A 24,388-nucleotide genomic window follows, 5' to 3' on the forward strand; every position below is an offset into this window, starting at 1 on the left:
CCACCATCCCTTGTAGGGTTATGATGAACATTCATATACAAAGGCATGGCAAAGTCGCAATAACCCATAGGTCCAATGTGAAAGAGTTGCAGAAGAAATGAACCCTAGTCAAGTAGGCTATCATGGAATTTGTGCCATTACATGTGTCATATGAGCACAAATGAAGTGTGTGTGTGTGTGTGTGTGTATGTGTGTGTGTGTGTGTGTGTGTGTGTGTGTGTGTGTGTGTGAGAGAGAGAGAGAGAGAGAGAGAGAGAGAGAGGGTTAGATCACTAAATTTAAACCTATTAGAGCTTTTAGAATGCCTTCAAGGTTTAATCAGTCAAGCCAAGAAAAATGAAAGAAGCCTTAAAAATGAGAGGTGATTAGAAAAAACCCCTTTGGGTTTTGTTAGGAAAGACAATCTTTTTCTCCTTAAAGTTATCTTTGTGACTTATAATAAAAAGATCACAAGAATAGAAGCTAGCTTCACTAAGGGATAGGATGAGAACACCTCCTTGAAAAGAGTGTGAAAACATATTTCCTTAGAGAAAGATGTCGAAAGATTACAAGAAAGTAAGTTTGAATGCCTCTTATTCGAGATGGAAAGGCCTAATAAGTAAATATCCACACTAGGATAGCACATAAATTTTGTTGGATACCAATTCCACCCTCATATTGTATTCCCTAGGCAACACCAGTTAGCTCATGTTGTTATAAGAGGAGTAGCCATGGTTAAGCAACCCAAGTGCCCGATATCCCTATATTCACACACACAGGTGGCCTAGGAGGCCAGATGATTTGGAGATGGCTTGGATTAGCTCATTTTTGTATGGCACTCATTACGAGGAGGAGTAGCCATGCTTAAGTAGCTCGAGTACTTGACATCCCTATATTCACACATGAAGGTGGCCTAGAAGGCGAGATGGCTTGGATTAAATTTGGCACACTACCAAATAGGCTATGTGTGTGTGTGTGTGTGTGTGTGTGTGTGTGTGTGTGTGTGTGTGTGTGTGAGAGAGAGAGAGAGAGAGAGAGAGAGAGAGGGTTAGATCACTAAATCTAAACCTATTAGAGCTTTTAGAATGCCTTCAAGGTTTAATCAGTCAAGCTAAGAAAAATTAAAGAAGCCTTAAAAATGAGAGGTGATTTTAAAAAAAACCCCTTTGGGTTTTTTTAGGAAAGACATACTTTTTCTCCTTAAAATAATCTTTGTGACTTATTCTAAAAAGATCACAAGCATAGAAACTAGCTTGACTAAGGGATAGGATGAGAATACCTCCTTGAAAAGAGTGTGAAAACATATTTCCTTAGAGAAAGATGTGGAAAGATTACAAAGAAAGTAATTTTTCAACCAAATGGATGGTTTGAATGCCTCTTATTCGGGATAGAAAGGTCTAGCAAGTAAAAATCCACACTAGGATAGCACATAACTTTTGTTGGATACCAATGCTCCACCCTCATATTGTATTCCCTAGGCAACACCAGCTAGCTCATATTTTTATAAGAGGAGTAGCCATGGTTAAGCAACCGAAGTGCCCGATATCCCTTTATTCACACACAAAGGTGGCCTAGGAGGCTAGATGATTTAGAGATGGCTTGGATTAGCTCATTTTTGTATGGCTCCCATTACGAGAAGGAGTAGCCATGCTTAAGTAGCTCGAGCACTTGACATCCCTATATTCATACATGAAGGTGGCCTAGAAGGCGAGATGGCTTGGATTAAATTTGGCACACTACCAAATGCGATATTTGTGTGTGTGTGTGTGTGTGTGTGTGTGTGTGTGTGTGTGTGTGTGTGTGTGAGAGAGAGAGAGAGAGAGAGAGAGAGAGAGAGAGAGAGAGAGGGTTAGATCACTAAATCTAAACCTATTTAGAGCTTTTAGAATGCCTTCAAGGTTTAATCAGTCAAGCCAAGAATTAAAGAAGCCTTAAAAATGAGAGGTAATTAGAAAAAACCCCTTTGGGTTTTGCTAGGAAAGACTAAGTAATCTTTGTGACTTATGCTAGAAAGATCACAAGCATAGAAACTAGCTTGACTAAGGGATAGGATGAGAACACCTCCTTAATAAGATTGTGAAAACAAATTTCCTTGGAGAAAGATGTGGAAAGATTACAAGAAAGTAATTTTTAAACCAAATTAATGGTTTTTATTCAGGATGTGGAAAGGCCTATTAAGTAAAAATCCACACTAGGATAGCACATAAATTTTGTTGGCTATGAACATTCCTATATTGACACATGAAGGTGGCCCAGGAGGAAAGATGGTTTAGAGATGGATTGGATTAGATAGTCCACTAGGCCTTTTCATCTATACTAGGAGGCATTCTAGCTATCGATTTTCTTTAAAAAGTGACATGTTACTTTCTTGTAATCTTTCCACATGTTTTAGCATGTCAAAAAGTTTACTTAAAGGAGAAAAAGATTTTCTTTCCTAGAAAAACCTAAAGGGTTTTTTTTTATTACCTCTCATTTTTAAGGCTGCTTCTATTTTTGTTGTCTTGGCTAATTTAACCTTGAAGGCATTCTAAAATCTCAATAGATTTCACGACTCTCACCTAGAAAACTGTAGTAATGGAGAAAGATAGACAAAAAGATTCTAAGAATATAGAAACATAAGGAAGGAAATGAAAAGAAAAGGCAAGAAAACAAAGAAAAGGAAAGGGGAAAGGAAAGGGGAAGAAACTAAAGAAAGAAAGAAGAACACAAAAGTTATAATGGAATAACAAAGAAAGAAAGAACAAAGCAATAAAGAAAGAAAGAAAGAACCTAAAACCTATACTTCTTTGAAAAGGATCAAATATATACAAGGCCCTCTTTAAGACAAAGTGGTGTAAAGTTGAATAGCCACATTAGCATGCTTACTAACCTTGCCATAAAATTCCACCAACAATTGGTTCATTTCTCTAATCTATCTTTCCAATAATGTAAGCCTCCAAAGGTAGGTGAAGAATTTCAACGACCTTATAGAGCAGAAGCATATTCTTATTTGATAAAAGTACTGCCTTAAACTCGTAAAAATATAAATGCTAAAAAATTATGTTCCACAAAGAGTATCTCAATTTAATCTTCCTTTAATTATTATTCTTATAGTGGACTCAATGTTTCGTAAGGAGTTATGAGGAGGACCAAAGAACTTTAGGTCAATTTACAAGAGGATAATAGTTCTCTTTTGAAATACCAAGTTTCAAAGGACAAAACATGTATAAGTGTGAGAGTTGCAATTCATAGTCCTATTTTTAAAATGCCTCTCTCTCTCTCTCTCTCTCTCTCTCTCTCTCTCTCTCTCTCTCTCTCTCTCTCTCTTATTTTTTTTGTAATAGAAGATATATTACCAAAATTACTTTACAAATGGCCACATGGATGCCAGGTGATGTACTAGCTTTCCCTCACTAATTACTCCAAACCACAGGTGTAGCTCGGAGTACCCCTAATGTAAAAGTTAATCCAATTTTTCATGTGAGTTGACTCAAGAAGAAATGGGGAGATGAGGATAACGTTGTTACACCTCATGAGCTGGTAGAGATTGAGGACTTGTCCTTGTCCCACATGAGCTAGAGCTTATACTGGATTTCAGAAGTTGATCCATGAGTATAAGATTAAGTGAAGGGCAGTGGAGGACTCGACTTGGGAGATGGTTGCTAGTTTAGAGAAGAGATTCCTCTACTTTATTTCCTAGAGAGGAAAGGTCTTAGGAGGGGAAGTGGGAGTAGACTCAAGGAGAAACTAGGAGCTGAGGATAATGTTGTTACACCTCATGAGCTGGTAGAGGTTGAGGACTTTTCCTTTGTTCCCCATGAGATAGAGCTCAATCTTTATACCCTTAAATCCCAATATAATTATTAGAGATCTAGAATGGTAATTGTACATCAGCATAAATGGAAAATAATCGGTAGTCAAATGCTTAGCACTATTATAAGCAAACTCGCCCATTGGGATGTACCTATCCCAATAAGATGGTTGCCCGGAGACGTATATCCTCCAAGACCCGATTCACCCTCTTCGTCTTCCCATCAGACTAAGGATGATCATAAGAACTCATACTCAATGTAGTCCTCCAATTTATGGAAAAGTAGCTACCAAAAGTTTCCAGAGTCCATGTCACAAGGCAACCCATACAACCTAAAAAGCTTCTCAAGAAACTGTTCTGCCAAATCAGTTGACCTTGTAGGTAAACCTTGCCCCATCTTTGTCAGTTTGTCTACCACCACCCAAATAGCATCGTGCATTATGCTGGTCCATAGCAATCCAACATGGAAATGCTTTCCTACTTCCCAAAAAGGAATCTCTAGAGGATGTAACAACCCTCTAGCTCTAAGATATTAAGCCTTATTCACCTGACATTAATAACATTTCACCACATAGTCCTGGACTTCCACCTTCATCTTAGGCCAGTAAAACTTCTGTTTTACTAAGTCATAGGTCCATTGTACCCCTAGATCATAAAGAACTTTTTTCCTAATCTCAGCACAATCTGGTACAAGCTCTATCATCCCGAAACAATAATCCATTCTGGATCAAGTTGACTACTAGCCACCCTAATAGGTGGTACGACCCCAGAGTCCTATTATAAAACTATGGAGCTCCCTACTTGATCAAGTTGACTACTAGCCACCCTAATAGGTGGTACGACCCCAGAGTCCTATTCTAAAACTATGGAGCTCCCTACCTAAACTTGTTGTTGCCACCAATACCAACTGAAATTCCCATCCATTCAACACAACTTACAAGTCAACACTAATCTCAGTGAAACTTAAAAGATTCACATGTCCAATCCACCTCGAAGCATCTACAACCTATTCAAACTACCCTTCCTATAGTAAATCTACATACCAAAGTCCTCCATAAGCTCTACCCAGTGTACCTTCCTCCCTCTTAACTCAAGTCTCTCACAAATGTACTTGTGGATCCATACAAATAATGTTGCTAAATTTTCAATGCATGTATAACTGCATACAATTACTTCTCTCAAGTATGCCACATGACGTGTCTATCATCAAGCTTCTTGCTTTCAAATGCCACAAGTCGGCCACCTAGGAATTCTCTTGAGCATGCCACCAAACCTGGCTATCATCAAGCTTCTTGCTTTTAAATTCCACAGGTCGAACCCCTAAAATAAGGCAATTCCTATCACATAATCACTAGTGTAAGTCTCAACCACAAATGGTTGGTCACAATCGAGTAAGGCTAAAATAGATGCTTTCTTCACCTTGCGCTTGGGAGTACGAAAAGCCTTGTCAAGCCTCTCATTCCAAGTAATAAAACTACTCGACTTTCCTCCACATCCTCTGATAAGGTTCATGAAAGGAACAATCAGATTTCAATAATCTTTCACTGGCTATTTAAGAAAGACGTTGAATCCTAAGAATAAGTTGCCTCACTGTCCAAGGAACCAGCAAGTCCAACACCTTCTAGATCCCCTCAAAGCCAATGCATGACATACCATCCCGAGAAATCTGATGACCTAGGTATGTGAGCTCCTTACAAAAGAACTCACACTTAGAGAAATTAGCATACAATCATTCCCATCTTAGAATCCTCAAGACTACCCTAAGATGCTCAACATGCTCCTCAAGGGTACAACTATAAACTAAAATATCATACCACAACGAACGTCCCCAAATAATCTCAAAAGATATCATTCATCATTTGTTGAAAAGTAGCAAGAGCATTTGTGGGCACAAAAGGTAATACGAGAAAATCGTAATGGCCATATGGCATATGGAAACCTGTCTTAAAGACATCCTACTCGTATATAGTCTCAAGTGAGAACCAATACGAAGGTCTGACTTCATAAAATAGGAAACACCCTACAACCCATCCATCAAATCATTTGCTCTCAAAAGAGGACACCTATTCTGTATCGTAACTTTATTCAACTTTTTCTAATTCACACGTCTTCCAAGTACCGTCCTCCTTGTGCTTCAAAAGCACTAGAGCTTCCCAAGAAGATTTTCTCTTGCGTTTATGTCCCATCCGAAGATATTCTCAAACTATCGAATAACCTCATCCTCCTGTTGGCTCATCCAGTAATGTGTTACACTCACAGGCTAAGACCCTCAAAGCAAGTCAATCTTATGATCCACCAACCTACTAGGCAGCAAACCATAAGGCAATTCAACAAGGAAGACATCGATAAACTCCACCTTAATATCGTATAAACCATGTGTCTCCCACGCATCCAACTTATCCGTATTCAAATTACAATTAACATTAGATGAAAGGGAATCAAGAATACACTAAAACACCTCATAATCTGAATTTTCAATTATATTATGAAGCTCTATTGAATTTACAAGAGTAGAGGGTGGGACCTTAAAATCACTATCAAGACAACCCTCCATAACATCGACAAAGAATGACCCTTCCAATCGACATAAAAACCGTGCCTCATGAAACACCTTTGGTTGCTCATGAAGCCCATGCAGAGAGGACTGTTCCGTTGAATAAGGAACATTAACCCTATCTAAATTCATAATCAAGAAATCTAGAGCCTCTATGTAATCTTGGATAGAGATCGGCAACCCACCAGTCCCAAATATGTCCATACCCTGCCGCCAGATTCACACAACAAACATGATCACATGGGTGCATCTCCACTCTCAATTTCTACACAAGTTTGGCATTAACAAAGTTGAGTATTACCAAGGGCAAAAAGGATGTGCATGGTCTTTCCCAATACCGATCCATACATCCGTATAACATCATTGGGATTGAAGACCGATATGTTGAGGCCATACACCATGCAAGCACAATGATCTAGAGGTGTGGTATCAACGTAAGAGATTCTAGGGTTACCTTTTACTTCAGTCACATGAGCTGCCTTAAACACTTTCTTCACCTATAGACAATTCGCTCCCATGTGACCCTTTTGGCCACAAATGAAACACCCACCATCTTGGAAAGTTTGGATACCTTGCTAGGTTTTCTTCTTTTTCTTCGGATTGGAATCACCCAAAGCTTGGGTTTGATTTTTACTCTGTGAAGCCTTCCCAAACCTAAACGTGCATTTATGTTGGAAACCTGTTCGAAACTACCTGGAGTGTGAGTTTTTTGAGAGGCGTGTATCTAATCATGGCTAGCCATGGTCTTCTCATAAATCCTAGCATACTTGATGGCATCCTCAAGCGTCCTGCAATGATTATTCCTCACCTAGAGTTTGTGATTTTGAGCAAGTCCACGAATAAAGAAGCTGCATAAAGTTGTAACATCCATGTGCCCTGCTCAAGACCGTAATTCCCTCAACCTCTGTAGATACGTGTTGAAAGACATGTTGCACATACCCAAGTTTGCAACCACGAGTCTGGCATTGCTCCGAATCCAGAATCTGATAATGTTGTACAACCTCGTGTCCTTTTCTTCTTCTCACCCGCAAAAGCATCCAACGTGAAAGGAGGTGCGACTGCAACCATACCTAGAGTAGGGGCTGATCCAATCACTGCCCTCTAGAGGAGTATCACCTAGTCCCGCAACTACTGAATATCATTAGTTAAATCGGCCTACAGTTTGGCATTTTCTGCTTAAAGTAAGATTTCTCTACACCTTTGGTCTCCTCATCCTCCTCCACCTCCTCCTCAACCTCAATAGGCTCCCCATCGGGTTGAGGGTGCTCCTCATGGTCGGAGAGGTTGCCATTAAAGTGAAGGGCAACATGCAAGAAAGAGAATAGAGAAGGCAGTGCTACAAGAAAACTGTGCATCAATTCTGAATTTCAGAAAAATAAAGAAAGCAAAGCATGCTTTTTTACGCGAGAAAAGACCAAAAAATACCCCAAAGAATCACCCACCCACGCACAAGAGATGGAAACCGTGTTGTAAATCCACACAATCAACCGTCTCCAAAGTTTCGTCACGTCTTCGAGACAGTTAAACACCCCTAGCCCATGTTTTTATAGGTGAAAAACACCACATGTGCTTTCTACTATAAATAATAGAGATGCCTTTTTCTAAAGAATTAGAAGGTATTAATGGCCCCCCCTTGCACGGGGCTTGCTGTTTTCAGCCCAACCAGTTACTTTTTTTGAAGAAACTCCCCTAAAAATATATTGTAGAGCCAGCTTTAGCATGCGCCGACTGCAACTTTCCTGTATGCCTATTGTTATACGGCTGTTGCACCCTTCCTCTTGCCTTTGTGCCACCCTGCAGTAGTACATCCGTCTGCTGACGGCATACGCCAGCACAGGCCTGTACGGCCAACAGTGTAGCACTGCTACTGTACAACCCTGTACAGTACAGCTTCTGCAGCTGTACCACAGGCTCACAGGCAACAACTATCCCATGCTCACATAGGAGAATACAACGATTTCAGCAAAGCATGCGATCCACAACAGGGTTTCTTGGGTTTCTGGAGCAACAGACTCCCCCCACTCATACTCTCCTTTAATTGCAACCTCTAACACATCCGACATATCACATGGATTTGTTATACATCCACAAGTTCAAGGCATTCCTCCATTGAACCATTCATGCACCATTTGAAGGAAATCATATAAGACTTAGCAGACCAAAATCTCAACAACAAAAAGATAACACCTTCACAACAGTGCATACACTCAATAATAGCTCTGAGACATGAACTCTTGATTTTTGAAGCTTGGACATAGCCTCTGAGAAGCCTTGTCATAAACTTGTGTGATGATTGGCTCAACCAGTTTGACTTCGGAAAGCCTGTTGTAGCTGAAGCACCTGTTGTCTCTGTTCAGGGGGCAAGGAGTTGATTTGCTCAGGTGTCAGATTCATCACTTGCTGCAGCAATGCCTTCTGCTGCTCCAACTCAATAGGCATCTGCACCAGACAGATTTACACCAAAGCTTTTAGGATAAAAAGAGCCAGAAACATATTCCACTAGGAAGCGAACAGCAAACATGAGAAAGATAAGCTGGTTACAGAGGCTGCCCTTTAGTTGGGGAGGAGCTGGACAGGCAAGATTGCTTGTCCATCCCTCATGGTCAGGTGGCCGAGATAGGCCCCACACTGACGCGGGCAGAGTGGTTCTGTAACCAGCCATACTGCCTATGAGTTCATATCATGCAAAATTCCTGAGTCTAAACAGGAACCCAAAAAAAAAAAAGTCTGCTGCAAGAGATGGAAGCAGAATGTCCGTCTTCTAAGCCTGAAAACTCTTTTTATTCCAATTTACAAACCTGTGGATGATGTTGTAACTGCTGTTGCGGTTGAGGTTGTATCAGGGGCTGATTATATCCTTGAGAATGATTCAAACCATGTCCACCTGCCAAAGAGGAAGGAATTCCACCCCCACCAATGAAAGGATGGTGTCCAGGAACCATGTGACCAGCCACACCAACTGGAGCCGTAGCCTGTGGGGCAACTGTGGATCCACTTGATGGCAGAGGTTGATTCCAAGTCATCAGAGGAGGAGAAGCACTGGGGACCCCCATGCCTGGTCCTCTTGCAGCCTGTGAAGGTCCAACCATTGGTAAAATACCACCTTGGCCAATGCTGGCACTTGCAGCCATGTCAGCTCCATTTCGAGGCATCTGCAAGAGCACAAGGTTTCATCAGTATAGCTCAACTTCAGCATCTGACAAGCAGGCAAAAAGCACTTGCTTATAAACCTGGAACATATGCTGTGGCAGTGGCTGATTAGGCAAAGGTGGGTGCATCTGCTGAAATGGTAACCCTGCATTTGTCTGGGGTATACCACCTTGCTGCTGCACAGGGACATATTTAAGTTGGGACTCAAAAATATACAAAAATATAAAAGAGCAGAAAACTCATTGGGACAGTCAGAAAATACCTGATAAGGAGGTTGAGGATGATAAGACTGGGGACCAGGAGGGGGATGAAAACCAATGCCCTGTGTATTCTGATGCTGCAGATGAGATGGGGGTCCAAACAGACGAGGCTGCTGTGGTAATGGTGGTGGGTGCAAAGGGAGGGGTGGCTGAGGGGGTGCATGTTGCAGAGGTGACTGCAGGCTCGATGGAGGTGCTGACTGCGAGTGAGGTAGCATTGTATTGGTCCCAGGGTTTGATTGCTGGTGTTGCACAGGCTGCTGAAACGTAAAGGAAGACTGGTTAGGTTGCACTGCAACACTTGGAGCTTGAGGCTGCTGAGCAAGTAAGTGTGGCAGCGGCATCTGAGGCGGACCCTGTTGAGAAGGTGCCTGTTGGATAGACGGAGGCTGAGGCATATTTACGACTTGGGGGGCCCGAATAGGTGGAACTTGCGGGGCCTGCGGCTGTGCTGGGGGCTGTTGTGGCCCTTGGGCTGGCACGCTTGGAAGAGGCGACTGCATCAACACACACAAAAACCTTGTTGGGAAATGAAAGATGGTAGAAAACCAAAAAAAGTGAGATGTAAAGTAAGTTGCTTACTACATCTGGAGCCCGCACCATACCCAGCATGATCTGTGCCTGTAAAACGCAGAGGGGAATAAGCTCTACCTTATCAGAAAACTAGAAGGGAAACACACTCACACACGCATGCACAAAAAAGCACCTGAAAAAGAGCCTTTGTTAACTGTGGGTTCACTATTAGAATTTGGCGTGCTTGCTGTTGATTCTGGTGAATCAAATCCTGCTCAGTAGCACAGGCTTACATGGTCAGTCATCAGGCAGGTTTTCGATATAGCTCTAAAAAGAAGAATGCATATACACATCACATCTACTTACCTTCATTTGAGAGACAATTTGATAGAGCTGATGCTTTGACATGCCAGCTAATTGATTCGTAACGGCATCCGCACCAACCGCTGTTGCATCAATCCCCCCACCATTTTGTGGGTTTGTATTCCCCAAATTTCCTTGTTTGGTCATAGAAGCACTCATAACTCCGTCTACAGCAGTAGCTGGAGAAGCTGCCAATCCAAACCCTTCCAAACCATCTCCTAAAGGATCTGTAGCTGCTCTCGGTAAGCTTAATGGCTTGGGCACCTCTGCATAAGTAAGAAAAAGTTAGCAATTCAAAAATGACCGATTTCATTCAAACATGTAAATGCTACACAGCATTTTTGTGTTTTCTTTACATGTTTGGTGTACCAAATGACCAGATTAACTACCAATTGTATTCACTTTCAAACCCGTCATTTTGCTTTTTGCACTAAACTCTCTCTATCTATCTATCTATCTGTGTGTGTGTGCGCGCAGCGCGTGTGGTGTGTGTACGCGTGTGAGAGTCAAGTGAGATCCTGTCGAGCATCAGAGATAAACTGTCGAGCGTCTGCGTGCAAGAAAACACTGCAGCTGTGTGCGATCGCACGCACGCGTGTGGGTGGCTGTGTTGCATAGCTTTTTCACCAACACTGGCTTTGCTCCTCTGAAGTATATCCGTGCAAAAACGCCTCACCTAACCTAACAGTCTTCACCAATATGCTTTCCTGGCCTTTCATTTGAGCTGTCCCTTGGCCAAGCTCGCAGCTTTCCATCAGGACTGCAGGGGTCTGCACAGCATGTCCATAGCCAGAAAATCCTTGCAGTTTTTGCAGGGTAAGGAAGCACATATTTTTCTGGCTTTCTATGTGTGCATGTGAGACTCAGTGATTGTACAGAAATGGGTTCTTCTGAGTAGATCATAATGTATATACTAGATGCCACTTTGATGCCAAAGAACCAGAGTGAAACGAGCCAAACTTGCAAAGAATCCGGAAATTCAATCTCTATATGATGTTTTGCATAAAGATATGAATTGGCACAGAACAAGTGGAGCAAGGCACAACCATATGTGAAAGTGGTGTTGCAGAGAGAAACCATAGTGCCTAAAGTGAGGAAATTTTCATAGCAAGCTGCAATATTGTTTTTCCCGAGACATATGCCCTCAGCGAGGGATATTTGTCAATGGGTCAACAATCTTTTGGTTGAAGAATGTGTGGATGGAATTTACTATGCAGCAAGAGGATTCTCAAAAATCTTGCTTAACTCACTACACGCAAAGTAAAAGTTATTTGAGATTGCACCTCTCTTTTACATGAGGCAAATGGTGCATGTACTGCCATGGGTGACTACTGCTGACTATCAAGGGATGTTAAAACATCAATGCCCGGTATGGGTTGAGGTGATGGATTTCCCCACTGATCTACAGGATGCACTGCCACAGATAGCTCAAACTTTGGGAAAAGTAGTGTGTGCACCTAGAATCATGGGCAATAGAAGTAAATTCCGTGTGCTATGGGATACGGATGTGTCAACACCTAAAAGCATTGAAATTGAGATTGTTGATGTTCCCATGGGGGAAAAGCCATGTGAATTAAATTGGTCTCCTTTTGCTCAATTGTGTTTTAAATGTCACAAGTTGGGCATTTTGCATCTAAATGCCCAACACTGAAATTGCAAGCCCCTCAGAACTCAATCCCTCCTCCACTCGTGCAGGAGCAACCAAAACTGCCACAACAAACACCAACGGTAAATGTGGTGAATGCAAAGTATGGCACAAAATAAAGGGAATGCCACAAGCACAAAATAAAAGTAATGTGCAAAACAAACAAATCAACCAAAGAAAAGATGTTGATGGTTGGATAACACCAAATGCTCGAAAAACAGTGGTCTTAAAAAATAAGCCATTGATTACAAGGCACTCGGAAAAAACATCTATGGATTCCACCTCAGGCGAATACTTGCAACAAATCCATGGAAAGCTACAAAGAGATCTGGTATTAGCAAATGATTATATGCAAGATGCACGATGGACACGACACCATGTAGATATGTGACATATAATGTACAGGGTTTGTCTAATCCTAATAAATGGAGGTTGCTTTGGGATTATGTTGCTTCGGCAAATCCGGACATGGTTTGCTTGTAGGAACATAATCAAAATGATTTTGCTGAAAAACTAGGTTATTTTAGAGGTTTTACTATATTTTACGCAGGAGTTGCTAATTATTCAGGCACATGCATAATGATACGGACAGCTTTGAGGCCAATGCTTACCTATAATGATCCTCTTGGTAGATGCATCGTGCTGCAATGTATGCTGAATCAATAGATGCATGAATTTGCAAGTGTGTATGCACCGACATTGTCAGCTAAAAGGGCAGAACTCTGGAGAAGGCTAGTTGTCTATCCGTGGTTGACAAGTACATTTGTGTTAGGAGACTTCAATAACTCCCCATTAGTGCAAGATAACACATCTGGAAATTCACACATGATTGCTACAGAAAAAGTGGCTTGGCAGACATTTATTAGAGACATTGTAGCAATAGATATGTGAATGTGAATTGTCCTCACAAAGAGGATTCACATTTCAGCATAATGCCAAATCAAAGTATCAAGCGAGGCTTGGCAGATACTATATGTTAAATGTACACAATGGGGATCCGAGCCCTGCAAAGGTATGGGTGGATTATATATCACAATTATCAAATCATTATCCATTAAGGGTGGGAATGGCAAAAGCCTTAACTAGATAAAGGTTGCTCGTCAAAACATTTTTTCAAAAGTTTGCCTGCTAAGAGACAAAAGCAAAGCACTCATCGTGTGCAAAAGCCTGATGGTCAGTGGACCAATGATGTAAATGATCTTGAAAGGGAATGTGTGGCCCATTTCCAATCACTCTTTGCTACACCAAGGCACTTCTCACTAGAAGAGTTGAAAGTGAAAGCCAGGATGCTTATAAACTTGACACCAATCCTCATCAACAAGAAGCTGCACAGTTGGAATCCCCTTTCACAACCATGAAATTGCAAAGTGCTCTTGCTAGGCTGGGTAAGTGGAAGTCTCCAAGATGAAATGGATTGACTATGGAAATTTTTCAACATTTTCAAGAGGATTTGGAAGATATTTTATTGGCAATGATAAATTTTGCATGGTTTAAAAGAGTAATGCCTGCTTCCTAGCAAGAGGGCCTTAAACTATCACTTTAATGCTAGTGCTATACAAATTGGTTACAAAGATGATCTGCAATAGAATAGCCCCTGTGCTTAACAAAGGGTTGCATCTTGCCCAATACGGGTTCATTCCTAGACAACAAATAATAGACAATATATGTAATGCTTATGCGGGAATGGAGTATGCCAAATATAATGGTCAAGAGGTATTGTTACTGCAGGTAGACTTTGCCAAAGCATTCGATACAGTGCATTGAGACTTTATTGCTGCCACCCATACGATTTTTTTCGTGACATTTGGGGAAATTTGTGGTGGTGTTCCTGGATGATATTTTGATATATAGTCGTACTCTTGAGGATCATGTCAGACACTTCACGATTGTCTTATCTATTTTAAGCCAGAATCGATTATATGCTAAGTTAAGTAAATGTGAGTTCTTTATGACCGACATCATTTACTTGGGACACAAGATCACTCGAGATGGATTGCGCATTGACTATGACCGAGTTCAGAAGGTTCTGGACTGACCTATACCGCGAACAGTGAAACAACTTCGTTCTTTTCTCGAATTTGTAGTTTTTCTTCGGAAATTTGTGCGGGAGTACTCTCAGCTCACACTACCGATGACCGACTTATTGAAAGGTCGTGGACGTAAGTCAAATCAGCCTATCACTTGGAATAACAATTTGGATATGGCCTTCAGACTTTTGAAAGATAAAGTCAAGGAAGCACCTATCTTAGCATTACTTGATCCTAGTCGGCCTTATGTTCTTGAAACTGATGCCACTGACTATGCTATCGGGACTGCTCTATTTCAAGATGGTAGACCGGTTGCTTTTGAAAGTAAAAAGCTAGACGACACTCAATCTCGTTGGCCAACCCTTGAGAAGGAGCTTTATGCTGTGATTCATGCTTTCAAGGTTTGGAGACATTATTTATATGGCTTCAAGTTTGTAGTATTGACTGATCATCAGTCAATCAAGTATGTGTGTGATGCGGATGATTTGAGAGGAAGGAAAGCTCGTTGGACGGAGTTAATGCAAGATTTTGATTTTGAGATCCATTATCGGAAAGGGTCCATGAATAGTATTGCAGATGCGCTTAGTCGAATTAGAGAGGTGAATACTTTGTCGTTCACCGAGATTTCTACTGACTTATTTCAGTCATTGAGAGGGCTTTGCAGGACTGATAGTTATTTTGGTCCATTTTGGCAGAAGATCCAGGACGGGAGCTCATTGATTGACCAAGACTCAATGACTGAGCAGTCTACCATTCAAGCTGCAGGAGGCCAGTGGATGATTCGGAATGGTTTATTATTCCATAATGACAAAATTTGTGTACCACAGATCCCGGACATTAGGTCCAAGATTCTTAAGGAGTGTCACGACGTCCCTTCTGCTGGACACCCTGGGGTACACAGGACACTATCGTTAGTGAAACACACTTTTTATTGGCCAAAGATGAAAGGGTATGTAGAAGATTATGTTCTCAAGTGTCAGATTTATGAGGCAAATAAAGCTGAACGCTTTAGACAAGCTGGGTTGTTGCATCCTTTGCAAATCCCAGGTAATAAATGGGAAAGTATTTCCATGGACTTTATTACCAGATTGCCAAGAACACATCAAGGCCATGATTCTATTTGGATTGTGGTAGATCGCTTGACAAAAATGGCTAGATTTTTATCGACCCGGAAGACTATTACAGCTACGCAATTAGCACGGCAGTTTATCGAGCAATTGTTTAGACTGTACGGGTTACCGCAGGACATAGTCAGTGATAGGGACTCTAAGTTTGTAACATGTGGAAGCTCTGGGTAGTCTTCTTTCAGCCCTAAACACTCTTGGAAACCTTCTGATGCAAAAACGCACCATCTGATGCAAAAACGCAAGTAGAGAGAGAGTAGAGAGAGAGAGAGAGAAGTGCTGGAAATTCAGTATATACTATAGTACAAAAAGGGTACATATCTGCAGCCATGGGCTGCCTTCATAAAAAGGTGGTTAACCCTAAAATCTGTCCCCTATGGGACCTCTAAGGATCCAAACCCCTAGTGGGATTGAATGACTACAACATAGAGCAAGGGGGGCTATTTATAGCCCTTGGACTACATGGGGAACTGGCCGACTGCTGGTCGGCCAGTTACAAGTTCATAAAAATCCATTTAATGCAGCCCGACTAGATCTGCTTCATGTTCTTGATGCGCCTGCTGTGCTGCCCCTATGTGCTGGTTCAGCCGACCATGGCAATGGGCAGCCGACCCATCTCTTGCCTTGCTGATGTCAGCCGACAGTCCTCAGCCGACTGCTTCTTCCATGCTTTGCTCCAAGTCCTGCTCCATGTCCACCTCAGATGCTACACCTGAAGCTCCTACATTCTGGTTCTACCTATCTTCTACTGGTTCATGGTCTTTATCTGTTTACCTCTTCTGGATTTAGCCTTGAGAAGGTCCATGGCATTGCTTATGCACATGACAAAGTTTACGAGTGAATTTTGGAAACTTGTTCCACACGACTGGGATAAATGTCTAAGACTAGGATAAATATCCAAGACACCATAAAAATGGGGATAAAATAGGGGAAAATATATATGAGGGGTGACCAGCCCCTCTAGCTAACATGGTAAGCCCTAGAGGCTAAAATAGGACGCCAAACAGGAAGCCAGCAACAAGGGGATGATGTCTAACACCCCCTCTCAACACCGGATGCTGAGTGAACTCCAAGAAGCCAGAGATGCCGTCCTCGATCATAGATGAAAGACTGCAGAAACAAGTACCAAGAAAGCTCCACAAGCAAACTCCTTAGCAACTTAGCTACAAAAGCAACAAAACAAGCTGCCAGGTACACTGCTCCTCTGGAAGAAAACAACCAAGTAGGTTGCGACGTGCTGCTCCAAATAATGGTTCCAACTCCAAGTGTAAGAACACTTCCCAAAGTTGAATGTCGTGTATCCAGCACGGAGAAGGTATGAAAAACCTCATAACCAACCAAGATCAGATCCTGTATATAATCAATCCTGGGAGAAGCAAGTTGTTTCTCACTGGAACCCTCAAAAGAAAGAGTCAATATGCTCCAACTCTGTACCAAGAGTAGCCAAATGCTGTACAAAAGCATTCTCTGAAAAGATCGGCATCGCAAGATGTAAAGACTCCTTAGAAAAGATGGGGTACATCTGCACAATCTCCATACCATGAGTTGCCCAATGTTGTAAATAAGCACACTCCACTGAGGTGGGTATCACAAGATGAAAGGACTCCACATCCCCCTGAAAAAAGATGTCATCGGACTGGTACAAGCCTAACCTAATTCTGATCTAAATCCAAGAAACTCTGGAAGTATCATTGTGCTCCAGGCACGGTTAGCAAACACAGATCCAAAACATCCCACAAGGTCCAAAAAACCATCCTCCAAAACAGCAAACCTGCAGAACTGGCAGGGGGAGGAGCATCCTCAAAAGCATCACAAAGAGAGGCAAAGGTAGACTCCTCACAATGAGGAAGGGAAGCAGGAATATAAACTGCATTGGGGTAACAAAGTCCTCAAGAGCATCATTGAGAGCAGAAGACTGTTCCATAAGTAGAATCAGATCCCAAGAATCAGCAACGAACAAATGATCCATGTGAAAGGATCACACCTCACAGGCAAAACAGCCTCCTTGTTCTGCAAACACTACAAAGAACACAAGCTCGGACAAAATAAACTCTGCTTAGGATCTCTGAAAACATCACTACTCTCCTCCAAAATTTGTAAACTCTTGTCACAGAAGAAAGTCTCCAAAGATACAAAACAGCTCCTGAAACTGATCCTCAATTGAAGTAGCTAGAGATAGGCCCCCTCTAAGTGTAGAAAACTCCTTTGGGAAGCAAAACGCAACCAAAACACTATTGTCCAACAAAAAACAGCACTCCACCGCCAACAGAATGCAAGGAACATGAAGAAACCAGGTAATTGTGTAGGCCAGGAACAAAACACAAATATAGATGCTCCAAAAGCAGTAAAATGCTAACTGAAATCGGAAATTCAGTATCCTCCTCAAGTACCAAACTGCCACCAAAGCCAGAATCCAAGCAAGAAACCCCCTTTGCAAGTGATCTGTGTCCACTGGAGAAGAAAACACAGCCAAACAAGAGGCTACAAACCTGAAAATTCAGGCCAACTAGTGTCCACACCTCCTATGATGAAAAACGCTGAAGAGAAGGTACCTTCGGGTCCAACGAATGAACCCCACGTGAAGGTAGAGCTACCAGCAAGATCAGTTCAAAAAAAACGCAACAACCATGGCTGCAAATCTGAAAACGCAGAGGTAAAAGGGACTATAGAACGGGCTGAATCTAGAAAAGTAGAAGAGATATGGGACCACCAACAAGCCTCAGATCAGCAAACAACATCAAAAAACCTGTAGGAGAAGAAAACGCACCACATGTGTGGCTGATGTCTTGCACAGAACAGGCCGCCTGCACTACAGAGGAAGATGAATCAAAAAACTGCTGCAAAACTGATGTAGAAAACCACCTATAGAAAACCGCAGTAGTCTAGGTGCTGCAGCCCTGAAAACAGAGCAGAAAACAGGTGAATCTCAAGGATCAAAACCTGTAAAGGATACCAATAGCTGCAATGGAGAAGACGCCTGGAAGAGGCAGGCGACCAATAACAACTCTGAGAAAAAAACCGCAGATCTGTCCATCTGCAGAAAAAACACAGCCAAGAGGAAGAGGGAGCATCCAACACTGTAGATCACTGGCACTCTAATACCATGATAGAATGTGTAACGGAAGAAGGAAAAGTGGAAACACAAGAGAGAGAGTGAGAGAGAGAGAGAGAGATGGAGAGGAAACACAGGTGAGAACCTGCTCTCAATATCATCATCCAAAGGAATACATGTCCCGAGCAAGAGGAGAGAAAACCTCGTATGTGAGGGGATTACAACAAACAATGCTAAGCAAGCAATGAATAATGAGGGAGGCAAGCCCGGCTATATATATGCCCAAAAGTAGGCAGCCAACGAGCATCCACACGACTCGGATAAATGTCCAAGACTAGGATAAATATCCAAGACACCATGAAAATGGGGATAAAATAGGGGAAAAATATGTGAGGGGTGACCAACCCCTCTAGTTAACATGGTCAGCCCTAGAGGATAAAATAGGACACCAAACAGGAAGCCAACAACAAGGGGATGATGTCTAACACATATACCCCATCTACACCTTGGATAGAGACATTGCTCCCTCGACTAGTCTAGGCGACTAGCCGAGACGAGACAGGTTACAGAGTGGTTCCTCCCACATGGGCTTCGTATGGATTGCCGCGGTCATTCCATATTACAATTTGGATGCACCACTACTACCTCTCACCTGCCAAGACATTATCTGAGCAACCTCTTCAGACTAGAGACCCATGTCACATAGCTAGGTCCACTGCAGCTTCCTATGAAGATGTTGTTATACCAGGACCACTTTATATGGGCTTACAGAGGATGGCTTCATTCAAAAGCCTAGATATCTTCATAGACACAAGTCACATGCCATGAGGATTGCGATCCGCCACATTAGAGTCTCATCATAGCTGGACACAAGGTGAGCAGACGGCACTGCCCGAGAGAATAGTATCTATCAATTCTGTTCGCTGGAGATCAAGATGGAGCACTATTTTTTCAGATGCCCAATATACTATGAGATACGAGAGAGGTTTCATTGCCTCTTCAGGGAGGGATTTGAGAAAGTCTTAGGCCATTGATTTCCTAGACCAGTGATGCCTGAGACTGTATCTGATTGAGCTGCACCGCCAAAGAGATCAGCTATGCAAAGCAGCACGTGGGCAAAACCCACATACATCATAGCCCACCATCACGAGTTTCTTTCATCCGACCTAGGATGGAGACCCTCGCCAACGACCATGAGATAGCCTTGTCCCAGATGCCCCTACTCGACGGACTAGGGCAACGCACATTGATAGCACATGTGCCACAGGTGCGCCACCCCACCTCTCGGGTATCTCCCTAGAGAGAGCGATCAAGGCACCGATGAAGGTGCAACAAGCTAGACACTGGATTGAGAAGTACTCCACCCAACGACTTCAGGACCGAGAGACCTTCCAGAGATACAGGCATGCCCCTCCACAAGCAATCAATGTGGACAGCCTCTATACAGTCATAGATGTCGTAGAATTTTTTTCAAATTACCATCTTCATATGCATTACCTCCTCACTCCTTGCTACTTACTAGCGAGACATTTTGCAAAACAAGAGCTCTCTCTCTCTCTCTCTCTCTCTCTCTCTCTCTCTCTCTCAGGGAGATCACAGAGATACAGGTTCGACATCACCACCATATCCAGGAGCGGCTAGCTCACTTACACTCACACCCGGAGATCATGCTCCGAGGTATTTTTGCCTCACCATCGCCTATGTATCACATATTACACTCCCGTTATGGTACTAGTTGGAGCTAGACAGATCTACATTGCATTCTTGTATACCCTGCGCATATAGGTTGCATACTGAGCCTCTAGCAGTAGTGCTCCATCCATCACACCCCCCCACTAGCTCAGTACTTTCATAGTTTATTTCATGTTCATTTTGTCCTTTTTTTTTATGGACATCCACAAGACATTGATAGTTGTACATTGATTTGTCTCATAGGTCAAGTTCGGCCTCTAGTAGACGTTAATACAGCTCTCTCTCTCTCTCTCTCTCTCTCTCTCTCTCTCTCTCGCTTTTCATAATAGAAGATATATTACCAAAATTACTTTACAAATGCCCACATGGCCACCATGTGCTGTACTAGCTTTCCCTCGCTAATTACTTCGAACCATAGATGTAGCTCGGAGTACCCTCATCCAATATATAGCCGTGTCATTCTCAACCAAATGAGTAGACCGCAAGGAAGAGACTTGCCACAATAGTAGCCCTTTTATACGACCTATGTGAGCTGTAATACCCACTTTTGCATCAAATATGAAGACATTCCTAGCTAGCAAGATATGCCACAAACCTGTCCACCTCAAAAAATGAAAGAAAACTGAATGTTCCGGTTTATCTGGTCCATTCGGAATCTTGCAAAAAATCCAGTCTTGAACCTTTATAGGCCTATCTAACAATGGAATCCATACGCGAGAAAGGAAATCCCACACCTTCTTTGCCACCAGACATGAAATGAAAAGATGCGGGCATGTATCCAAGAATGTAGTACAAAACACACAATTACCAGAAGCAATCCGCCGCTTTCGCAACAACTAGTCCCCCAATGGTAGGCCTCCAACTAGTATGCACCATAGGAACACCTTCCCTTGATATGGAATCTTAGACCACCAGCCCTGTAAGATTACTTCCTTCCAGCAGGCCCTACTTTTCCTAATGTTCCATACCCTATTAGCCTTCTCAGTGATCCAACGCTTATCTTCCATCATCATATGGTACACTTGATTCGTTATACGCTGGTCAATGTTCTGAGGCTTTCTAAATGCCCAATCTAACCAAGGTTGCTGATCCTCCAACTGAGGAATATCACCAAACCGGGTAAGGCCTACCCTCACCTTCTCCCATAACTATATATATCCACGTGGAACCTGAAAATATTGACGGATTTTCCGAAAAGACAATAAGCGGACCTTACGTGGCAACAAAGCATCCATAATTCTCACTAGTCCCAATCTAGCCATTCTATTGAATTTTGGCCGCTCAAGAAGTTTGTCAAGCCACTCCAGAAGTCGTAAAGTAAGCAGCCCCTACGTGGCAACAAAGCATCCATAATTCTAACTAGTCCCAATCGAGCCATTCTATTGAATTTTGGCCGCTCAACAAGTTTGTCAAGTCACTCCAGAAGTCGTGAAGTAGCCAACACCTCACCTACCATAGAATTCAACTGCACCGCTGATCTGAAGGCTTCCATTTAGTGTGCCAACACCTCCTTCCATGAGATCATCAAATGAGAAAGGTGAGGTGAAGCCACCACTTGAACTTGTTGGGAACCATTCACTACATCCCACCATGTACCATCAATCCTGGTATTACCATGCACAAGTGCGACCTCCTTTATGAGGACCTTAGCCATTACCACCCATTGCTCTTGAGATACACACATATCTTCCAATAAAGGCCATCTCCTAGCGACCATATGTAATCTGACATTTAAGAGGGCTTCCCCTCCACTCCTCTTTGGAGTAGTAACATGTTCCTAAGAAATCCGCCTCTACCCTAGCTTATTTCCTGCTCTTTTCCATAGCATAAATCTAATTGGCTGTTGTATCTGATGCAAAGCTTTGCCTATCCATGGCAATAAAGGCAAGAAATAAGATATCATGCTAATCATAATGGATTGTGCCACTTTAAGCCAAACATGCATAGGACAACCCTGACATTTCCAATACACAAACTTATCATTTATCCTTGCAGAAATCCATACCAACAAAGCCTGTGAATCAACATTAACTCCAATCGGATAACCCAAGTGGCGTGCGATGCATTCCCTTTGTATGGCCTGCCCATTCCATCCCAAACCAAGAAAACTGCTCTCGATACAGCTTATCAGAGCAAATTTCTACATATTAATGTATAACCCTAAAGCAAGACCAAAAGTATCCCAAATAGCCATTGCCTTCTGAACATTATCTCTTTGAGCCTTAAGGAACATGAAAGAATCATTTGCCAATGCCTAGCCGACCATCTGCTCTCCACTTGGAAGAGTAAGCTCTACAACTTCACCATCCTCCACTAACTTGTGAGAGTAGAAGGGAGTGAGCGCGAGAGAGAGTGAGAGCAAGAACACACAATGGTGGGTGTGTAAAATGAGAGTGGTGAGGTACACACCACAACCCCTCATGTTTTATATTAGAAAAGTACAAAACCCTAAGTACAAGTATGTACACACATAAGGGTGTCATAGGGGTCTAAGCATAAATGGGCCTTTACCCCCAACAATCTCCCACTTAAAGGCCAATGTGCCTAAAAGTGATGTATAAAATACAACAATGTACAGGCCAAAAGAAAAGACAAATGGCCTATCCGACATCCATGAGTTTGATACAATGTGCATGCTTCTCTGAGGATAGACTCTTTGTCAAAACGTCTGCAGAGTTACTATCTGTGTGCACTTTGACAAGCTCAAGTAGCTTACCATCAAGCACCTCACGGATAAAATGATACTTCACATCAATGTGCTTAGTCTTGGCATGAAACACAGGGTTCCTAGCCAACATGATAGCACTTTGACTGTCACAGTGCAACACTGGAATCCCTCCTGAAATACCCAAAGCTCCCACTAGACGAGAAAGCCATAAAGCCTCCTTGCATGCCTCAGCGGCAGCTGCAACATACTCTGCCTTAGTGGTAGACAAGGCAATGCATTTCTGCATACAAGAAATCCAAGAAATTGCACCACTAGTGAATGTAAAAACATAACCCGTGGTAGACCGTCTGCTGTCTGCACAACCTGCATAGTCTGCATCCACAAATCCTTGGATAGATGCATCTGACTTACCATAGCATATGCACATATCTTGAGTACCCTTCAAGTACCTCATTACACCCTAATGTTTTTTGCCAGGATTGGCCATAAACCTGCTAACAACTCCCACTGCAAATGCAATATCTGGTCGTGTAGCAACCATAGCATACATAAGACTACCAACTGTGGAAGCATAAGGGATCTTGGCCATGGCAGCTCGCTCGTCATCTGACTTAGGGCTGTCATCCTGTGAATGTTTCACATATGGAGGTAAAGGAGTAGAGAGACTCTTCCCCTCATCCATGCTGAAACGTTTCAACACCTTCCCAATGTACTCTTTCTTAGACAAGTAGAGAGTTCTCTTACCCCTGTCCCTAAGAATACGCATGCCAAGTATATGATTGGCATTACCAAGATTTGTCATCTCAAGTCTTATGCAGCTCCTTCTTTAGTGCAACCAATTCCTAAGTGCAACTCCTTGCAATAAGCATGTCATCCACATACAAAATGAGGATGAGAAGACTCCCATTTGAAGCCTTCTTGGTGTATAGGCAGTGATCCTCCTCACTTCTTTTGTACCCCTGAGAATTCATGAAAGCATCAAACTTATGATACCATTCCCTGGGTGCCTGCTTCAAGCCATAGAGACTCTTTTGGAGCTTACAGACAAGACCCTCTTTCGCTTTGACTGCAAAACCCTCTAACAGCCCTCAATGTAGTCATTTTGACCACAGGTGAGAAGATCTCATCAAAATCAATCCCCTTCTCTTGCTTGAAACCCTTTGCAACCAACCGTGCCTTATATACTTAGGTGAGGAGTCTCCAGGTGCTACCTTAAGCTTGTAAACCCATTTGCATGGCAATACCTTCATCCCTGCAGGCAAAGACACCAAGTCCCATGTTGCATTCTTTTTTCAGAGAGGCCATTTCAGATTGCATGGCTCTCTCCCACTTCAAATGATCATCCCTCTGCATAGCCTCCTTAAAGCATGAGGGCTCTCCACAATCTATAAGCAATACAAAGTCAACCCCAGGAACAAACCTGTCTGGAGGACGAGTTGGTCGGGTAGACCTTCTGACCCATGGAGCACCTGGAGCTGGCTGTCCAGCCTGTGGAAAAATAGGTGGCTGTACCACCTCTTCCTGCTGTATTTCCATGTTCTGTTGCTCAATATTTTGTGGCTGAATTTGAG

The 24,388-nt window shown here is 42.6% G+C and overlaps 1 protein-coding gene across 11 annotated transcripts in view; it reads right to left on the reverse strand.

Moving 5' to 3' along the window:
* Window positions 1–8,266: 8,266 nt before the first annotated feature.
* The window catches only part of ESP1 (hydroxyproline-rich glycoprotein family protein), a 29,788-nt gene continuing 13,666 nt past the window's right edge, over window positions 8,267–24,388 (reverse strand). For 7 of the 11 annotated variants that reach the window (XM_086812086.1, XM_086812091.1, XM_086812090.1 and 4 more), the window contains 7 exons: window positions 10,613–10,875; window positions 10,440–10,517; window positions 10,316–10,354; window positions 9,736–10,230; window positions 9,554–9,649; window positions 9,122–9,475; window positions 8,267–8,762 (listed from right to left, as the gene is read on the reverse strand). In XM_086812086.1, coding sequence (XP_086668212.1) covers window positions 8,622–8,762; window positions 9,122–9,475; window positions 9,554–9,649; window positions 9,736–10,230; window positions 10,316–10,354; window positions 10,440–10,517; window positions 10,613–10,768 — 1,359 coding nt within the window. In that variant the 5' untranslated portion in view covers window positions 10,769–10,875 and the 3' untranslated portion in view covers window positions 8,267–8,621. Of the gene's footprint in view, window positions 8,763–9,121; window positions 9,476–9,553; window positions 9,650–9,735; window positions 10,231–10,315; window positions 10,355–10,439; window positions 10,518–10,612; window positions 10,876–11,285; window positions 11,827–24,388 lie in introns of those variants that run through there. The other 4 variants (XM_086812093.1, XM_086812094.1, XM_086812085.1 and 1 more) reach the window with 3 other exon arrangements.

This window comes from Cibotium barometz, chromosome 18 (genome assembly GCF_041138505.1).
Source record: "Cibotium barometz isolate CiBa-2024 chromosome 18, ASM4113850v1, whole genome shotgun sequence".
NCBI classification, from domain to species: domain Eukaryota; kingdom Viridiplantae; phylum Streptophyta; class Polypodiopsida; order Cyatheales; family Cibotiaceae; genus Cibotium; species Cibotium barometz.